The following is an 8074-nucleotide window of genomic DNA, read 5'->3' as shown; positions in this document are numbered from 1 at the left end:
TTCCAGTGGAAACCAGCTAGGTTCTGTTAATTCTGCTAGTTATTTTTGATTGCAACTTTATGGGATTACCAAGGCTGTAAGGATTTATGGGTTTAGAATCCGAGAGTCTCGACCAACTTCTGAAGGTAAACATATCTGAAATTATTCCTTCCGGTTAATTGAAATTTAAAATTGGTAGAGTTTGTAATCTTAATAAAAAGGTTTTAAAAAAGATATCAAGGAAATGAAATGACATTGTTTATTTCATATTATCAAAGAAAACATTTTTTTTTTTTATTTTACATGCCCCCCAAAAAATTAACAATTAAAAATTTTGTTTGAAACTATGTATTAGAAAAGAGAAAGTTTTTCTAATTCCATTAAGGCTTATCGAAGTAAACTGTATTTTCGGACCCTTTTCTATTAACGTATTAAAATTTAAACGTTTTATCAGAGTAATTAATATATGAAAAACTGTTCAACATTGCTAGCATTACAACTGAAAGAATGACTTTGAGAATATTTACATACATAAAGTCATTATTATCATTCCAACAATTCTTGGGAATATCTACATGTACATACATCATAATAATTCTAAATAGGAAAATAGTTTTATATTACAATATTGAAAAAAGATCAAATCCTGAAGAAAATTTAGTGTTCAGGTCTCTCCATACATATTTCAATTCAAAGATAAACAAGTTAAGATTGCTTAAAATATAATAAGAACTGGTTAAATACAAGTAAATTTATTTTCGCTGCTTAACAGTGTTAAACTTTCATTGCAAACAAGATACATGTTAAATTCAGTTCAGTTTATTCACTCAAATCAAAACATGGAGTGCATTAAAAGTTATACACATTTAAAAAAAAAAACTTGTCAGAAATGCAAACTATGGTACATACATGTATGAACACTATACATTATTAGGCGACTTCATGCATACTGCATATTAATTTATTCCTTTTTTGGCTAAAATACAACAAAGAATAAAACCTCCTACACAGTATCGACGGAAAAGATAATGAAATTCTTTAACAAATCATAAGGCCTATATTATCTTTTCGAAAGCCCACGCTTTTGAAAATAGTTTGCGAAGATATGCATTATGTAGCCTACATGTATATACATAATTTACTCTCGCGATTATACCTTATTAAGATATATATCTTATTCGTCTTTCAATTTAAATCTAAAAACATCTTACTCTTTACAATTTATTGATTTGTATGCAACATACATTCAATATCACGTCATATAGAAATACGACGTTACACTTTCCCCGCAATCACTTTATAGACTGGTACAGGTTTCTCTAAAGTTTAGCGTAAATAATGTTATGAAGTAATATTTAAATAAGACAATAACTTTTCTTCCTTTAATAGATTCTCTAGCATGCATAAAAAGAAGGAATTTGGCAATAAATTAAAGATTGAGTGAATCTTTTAAAGTGCGTGAAAATGCGAGATTGTGGGAAAACGGCATATGCGTGATTTGCATTAAAATAGAAAATGGCATATGCATGACTGAGATGTTAAAAACATTGTGGAGCTAATTATAATAAGAAAGGCGATCATGACGACTACAGCCAGGATTTTGCTAAGCCGGCTAAAATGCAAAATCCTATGTCTGTCATACTAATTTATTTTTATGATACATTATTGCTTCATTGAGACTTTAGAATCTCTTTTTCTTTTCAGTTGTTCGAATACTTGGAGTAAAGTACGAAAGCTGTTCAATAAATAATGTCCTCGGTGCTCAGAAAGAAGCAAAAGACTCTTTACTAATTGATCTCTTTCAAGTAAAATACATGTCCGTAACATTTTTTATCCAATTTCTGATTGTTTTTAGAACTCATTTTTTAGTATGACCCTTAGTATACTGGAAGATGGCAGATCCAATTATTTTTCGGATTGTTTCTTCCCTCTGAAAGGTGTTTTTTTTTCAAATTTGGAAAAAGAATTAAGTCAAAAGGTCAAAGATCTGCCGAATATTGCTGATGTGAAAGAACATTAACTTTCTGTTTATCCCGAAAACCCCTTTACTCTTCAGGGCATGCGGGTTTGGACGCTTTCTTGAAGAAATTCAATGTAGTGGATTCCTGATTCTGGGTCCTTCCTCTAATAAACCTTTTGCTTTTTTTTAAATTGCTTTCTAGACTCCTCTAGAAATTAAACTGTCTCTGCGAATACGAATATGAACAAGAATACCACTAATTTATGAAGAAAATTACATATAAATCTGTCTTTGTGCTCTTGAGTACCTGTGCTCTTGTCAGACATTCGCCGTTTTTATTAAGTACATCTTATGGTAAATTTTGTTTTGAGGGTATTAATCAATAGATTCATGTTCCAATAATCTGTTTGAAAATAAAACACACGTGGATAACTAAAATTACTGATATTTTAAAATGATTGTTAAGAATTTCGTATACGCTGTCGTTTTCACTCATTTTTAAAAAGATAGGGTTACCTTTGAGTACCAAGCTTTTTTACCGTCAAACGTTTCTTAAAAACGGTATAAACTACTCTCGAAATGATGTCTATCAAATTTGCTCTGTGTCTTAAAGTCAATAATTCATCATCAAAATTTGGCAACCTGTACATAAGTTGTTATGTTTTGTTGGCAAGGAGGGTACCCATTTTTGATGCCCATTACATAATTTTTTTATCATTGAAATCCACCTGCTCTTTTGTCTATAAAACAGGCACTGGTTGCTGTAAATATCATATATTTCAGTGAATATTTCTTTGGGATTTTTAACAAGTTTTACAGCAGCTATAATGAAGCTTTTATTTTCACACTAGTTTACTGATTCTTTACCATTCATTTATAATGCAGTGTCTCGAAAACCCCTTATTTTCCAGCTTCTCACGATTAAACAATGTGATGAAATGTCAAATAATCTTTTATAAATTCATGAAAGATTCAATAAAGAGAGAAAGTCAACTTTAATGTCATATGATACCTGTAATGTATGTTATATAGTTCAGGACATTATTTATTGAACAGCCGTCGTAGACATTAGTAGCTTTATTTGGCAATACGGGAAGAAATGATGACAGGTTTGTGTCCAAACAGCACTGCTCCTTTGAGGACTGCAAGCTCTGGATCGGGGGGAATAATAACCCTCATATCTGGAAAAGATTGTTTGATCATGTCCTGTAGAATTGGTGACTCAGAAAATCCTCCGACCATTATAATGTTGTTGGTCCCTGAGATTTCATGTTTACTTAATAGGTATCTAACATGATCCACAATTTGATCCCCTGCCACTTCAAAAAAGCTTTTCATCACTTCGGCTGATACTCTGCATTTGTCCCCCACCCACGTAATTTTTCCTGAAAACTTTGTATTCTTTATTGTCTCTGTTAAATTCTCCCCTGTGTCGTCTTCGAAAGTATCCACCAGAGAAAATGGAATTTTTATGGTGATTTTGCCCTTTGGGTCACCAGTAATGGAACGTTTCTTGGTTTCGAATTCTCTATACATGTCCACATAATCAGCTGTATGTGAGCGGGCAAACTCAGAGATGACAGGGGCTCCTACTATTTTCTGCAGCATTTGTTTGAAGGCCTCGTCCACCTGAGTCCCTCCCCACGCTCCTCCACTAGCTTTGTACAGCTCCTTTAGGTTGAGGTCGGGTTGCACTTCATAAACGGTGATATCTACTGTTCCTCCTTTAAATACAACAATTGTTGTTGTAACAAATGTTTTAGAAGTCCAAAATATATTTCATTAACATTTGAATAAGAAGTTCGTTGAATGTAATTTTTTACTTTAAATTTTTTTACGAAGGTATTTAAAAATGAAAGGGGCATTTAAAATAATTCATAATTCATTGGAATTAACATGTTATAATGATATTGCTGAAATAATTTTATCCAATACTGATACACAAAATCAGTATAACAGTAACAATATTTTTTGCTTATGCATAGAAAAGGTGAATACTGTAGACCACCGAGGATCAATTTTTGCGACACTTTTTATTAACGAGGAAAACAGTAACAATTTATTAGAAAAATTCTATAAAAAAAATTATACGAGTTGCGGTTACTACCTTTTATAATCTTAAGGAAGCTCCAAACACTGCTCAGTAAAGCATTTTGTCTATTGGATAGTTTTATGGATTTAGAAGTATCTCCCCTTAGAAGTTAGATAGAAAAAATGGTTAATAACAGTCAATATCATAAAATGTAATGGATTAAAGTAATCTATTACGAGCTTTATAAAATTTTGGCTTGTTTACATGTATATAATGTACTCTAAGCTTTATTCGTGCCTATTTTTGATATTATGAAATTTGCTTTTATATACATTTATTTGTTTTTATTTATTTTGTCATATCGTTTTCAGAAATATATTCTGCAAATTTGATAAGCGGAAAGTTCATTTGCTCATTTGGTATAGATTGCCTGAATGAAGTTTTATTCTATAATTTCATTGGTACCTTAATTTGATAGGATATATATTATTTATTCAGTAAATAATGCATTTTCATTTTAATATTTGATAATGTGTTGCATTGACATTTAAAGATTTGATCTACGTAATTATTTTTTATGCAAACGAAATAATACATGTAATGATTCTGTATCGTTCACATTACTAGTACACAATTTTTTCATATAGTTCGTATTTTCCTAAAACGTTTACCGTTAGTAATTTTTTTTTTTCTTTTTACTCGTATATTTATATTTTTATATCAGTACTCTGTCATTTTGACTTATTATCGAGTCTGAGATATATATTGAGGTTGAACTCTACATGTTTGCTTTTCCTTAACAAATTATTGTTTGATGATGTAGTTAAACAGGAACATTTCTTTTTATTTTTAGCTCACCTGAGCCGAAGGCTCAAGTGTGCTTTTCTGATCAAACTTGTCTGTTACCTGTCGTTGTAAACTTTTCACATTTTCATCTTCTTCTCAAGAACCACTTATCCAATTTTAACCAAACTTTCCACAAAGTATCCTTGGGTGAAGGGATTTTCAAGTTTGTTCAAATAAAGGGCCATGCCCTGTTTAAAGGGGGAATGATAATAAATAAGTGAAAAATCTTCTTTTCAAGAGCCACTTGACTAGAAAAGATGACACTCATATGAAAGCATTCTCATGTAGGGTAGATTCAAGTATGTTCAAATCATGACCCCCGGCGGCAGGATTGTTCTACAAAGAGGTATTAAAGATTGACATAGGAATACACAGGAAAAATCTTTTAAAATCTTCTTCTCAAGAACCACTGGGCCAGGAAAGATGATCTTTATGTGGAAGCATCCTCATGTAGTTTAGATTCAAGTATGTTCAAATCATGACCCCCGAGGGTAGGGAGGCACAATGGGGTATCAATGTTTAACATAAGAAAACATAGAAAAATTTCTAAAAAATTTCCTCTCAAGAACCACTGGGCCAGGAAAAATGAAATTCATGTAGAAGCATCCTCATTTAGTGTAAATAAAGGTTGTTCAAATTCTACCCCCTGGGGTAGGGTTGGGCCACAATGGTGTATCAAAGTTTAGCATAGGAATAAATAGGAAAAATCAAATCTTTTTCTCACGAACAGCAAACCCCTGATTGGTCATAATTATATGGAAGCATGAAAAAGGTAGATAAGATTTAAGATTGTTCAAATTGTTATCCCTGGGGGGAAGAGTGGGACCACAATGGGTGACTAAAGCTTTACATAGAAATACATAGTAAAAATAGTTTAAATTCTTCACAAAAACAACAAAGCCATAATTGTTCAACAGCATAAAAACATCAAATTAGGTAATGCAAATTTAAACTTGTTCCCATCGTGAGAATATGGAGAATAGAGGAGCCATCAGAGGAATGTAAAGGATTCATCAATAATAATTTTCATCCAATAAACAACAAAGCCATTATGTTTAGAAGGATATGGAGATAACGAACAGTATTCAGTCTCAAAGTCCATAAAACAATGCAAAATAAGAGAAGCGCAAACACGGACCCCCGAAACATCAGAGGTTGGATCAGGTGCCATGGAGGAGTGAGCATTCCCTGCCGACCAGTCACACCCACCGTGTGTTCCTTGTCATGATCAGGAAATAACGGAAAAAATCCGTCGTCAATGTATTGTATGAATAATGGACTAACAATTGGTATGAAAAACGTCAGTCAGCATTTGACTTACTGATAATGGTATTTGTTGACAAGGTCATTGGATCGACCATAGAACTTACGAAATGATTACTTTAATCGGGACTGCTGATATTCTTGTTTCATCAACTTGCTTGTCAGAAATCTAACTCGTTTTAGAAATTGTTCATACATAGAGCATGCTCTTGCGTATCGAATCAACTGAGATATATATACTCGGTATGCAGATGATGAAGGTATTTTTGCTGCATAAGTATTGGAAGTTGACGATAAAAAAGTTAAAGTCATCACGTTTATCATATAGCTTGGTTGTTAGATTACAATTAGTGTCTTTTTCCAAGTAAAATATCTAAGTATGAAACAGAAGTGTCGGACTCTGTGGTAACTTTTATCTTAAGCTCAACAGGATATATCGTATCGACGTAAGAATGGAAATTACCATTATTAATTGACAATACGTCGTCGATATATTTAAATGTCGAGTTAAAGGCCACAGCAAGTGTTTTCTTCTTTTCACGCTTTTAAGATTTTGCATAAATTCTGCCTCATATCAATATAAAAATAAGTCTGCTAATAACGGAGCTCAATTTGTACCCAAGGGAATTCCAATACATTATTTAAATACCTGGTCTCAAAGAACCGCATAAATATTGTCAATCAGAAACTTGATGTCACCTTCAGAGTACTTGTGTGCAATCAGAATCCGTTTTAACAAAATAATTTTGCAAATGACCAATGACGAGGTAAGTAAATTTACGAGTTCCAATATTCTTGAAGAAGCAGTTGTCCATGAAATCAAAAAGCCTTGATTTTAATTTGTCGTGGGGAATTGTTGTGTATAGTTTTTAGCCTGTTGGTTTTTGTAAAGTCTTTCAAATTGTCCAAAAGTTCTTTAGAATTTTTTAGTATCCAATCTGATTCACACCACTTCTTGAATACTTATTTGCACAGTACTCTTGGTTTTTGTTCACTACTATCAAGATCTTAGTGAGGAGTAACAAAAGAGGCTTAGTTGAACATTAACTGTAACCTGTATCTTTAACTGTAATGATTCTAATGAAGTTTCAGTATCCAATTAAATAAGGTAGTTCAAATTCATTTTGGCTCTGTGGAATATTAATTCAAAAGCATCCTTAGGAAGGATGGATTTAAGTTTGTTTAAATACCCCTTTCCCCTGAACCCAGTTTTATATTTATACTTTTCAATTCTGAACTGAGTTTTGCTTTCACCTTGCCAGTTGCCCAGGTGAGTGGTATATGGCCCCTGGGTCTCTTGTTTATTCCAGAGAGTTCTTCAAGAGATTAGATGGAAGTAAGCTTTTTTTAGCAACTTTGCAAAACAATAGTCAATTCAAAAACAAAGAAAATCCTTTACTTTGCTGGTTATATAGGCTAATGATGTGCAGTGAGTGAAATTTTTTTTAGAAACATTTGAACTGTTAGAGAGATGTTTTATGATGAAGATAGGCTATAATAATAATATAACAGGTGTGCTATACATAAGGGCATTTAAAACTAAGGCATACCTCCACAATCCAGAACTAGGTATTTGCTTCCCGTTGAGAAGACTCCGAATCCCTGGACGCCCCCCTCGGACTTCAGTTTCTCTATGGGGAGCTGTTTACAGTATAATGAGGCCGCCTCAGGCTCCAGTGTTATCAGTAACTGGTCTCTGGGTATTCCAGCCTAAACAAAAATAAACATCTCATCACAGTGGTAAGCAAGCCATTCACAAATATATTCTAAAAAATATTTTCAAAGTCCTTTCTCAATTAAATCTGGAGATCTACAGGTAAAGTTTTTTAAAAAGTAAGCCCTATTTAGAGGTTTGTGGATTTTTTTTTTATTACAAATTTGTTATTTTAAGCTTTCAAGGTTCTTAACAATTCTTTTAATTAATATTTGTGAACTGTCGAACTTGTTATTACAAATTAAATTCTTCAAAACAATTTCATTGAATTCTGTCATAA

At 32.4% G+C, this 8074-nt stretch overlaps 1 protein-coding gene across 1 annotated transcript; it reads right to left on the bottom strand.

The window, feature by feature from the left end:
• Positions 1-3006: 3006 nt before the first annotated feature.
• Positions 3007-7790, bottom strand: LOC134267546 (heat shock 70 kDa protein 12A-like; the record flags this gene model as incomplete). Its single annotated transcript, XM_062749754.1, has 2 exons — positions 3007-3663; positions 7631-7790. Coding segments are annotated over 2 exons (807 nt in total), but the record flags the coding sequence as incomplete, so codon positions are not given.
• Between the last annotated feature and the right edge of the window lie 284 nt (positions 7791-8074).

The sequence above is a fragment of the Saccostrea cucullata genome, unplaced genomic scaffold (genome assembly GCF_032062105.1).
Source record: "Saccostrea cucullata isolate Sc308-1 unplaced genomic scaffold, CSIRO_AGI_Scuc_v1 ctg9705, whole genome shotgun sequence".
Lineage (NCBI taxonomy): Eukaryota > Metazoa > Mollusca > Bivalvia > Ostreida > Ostreidae > Saccostrea > Saccostrea cuccullata.
Note: the sequence above shows the minus strand (reverse complement) of the source record. Positions and strands in the feature narration are given on the sequence as shown.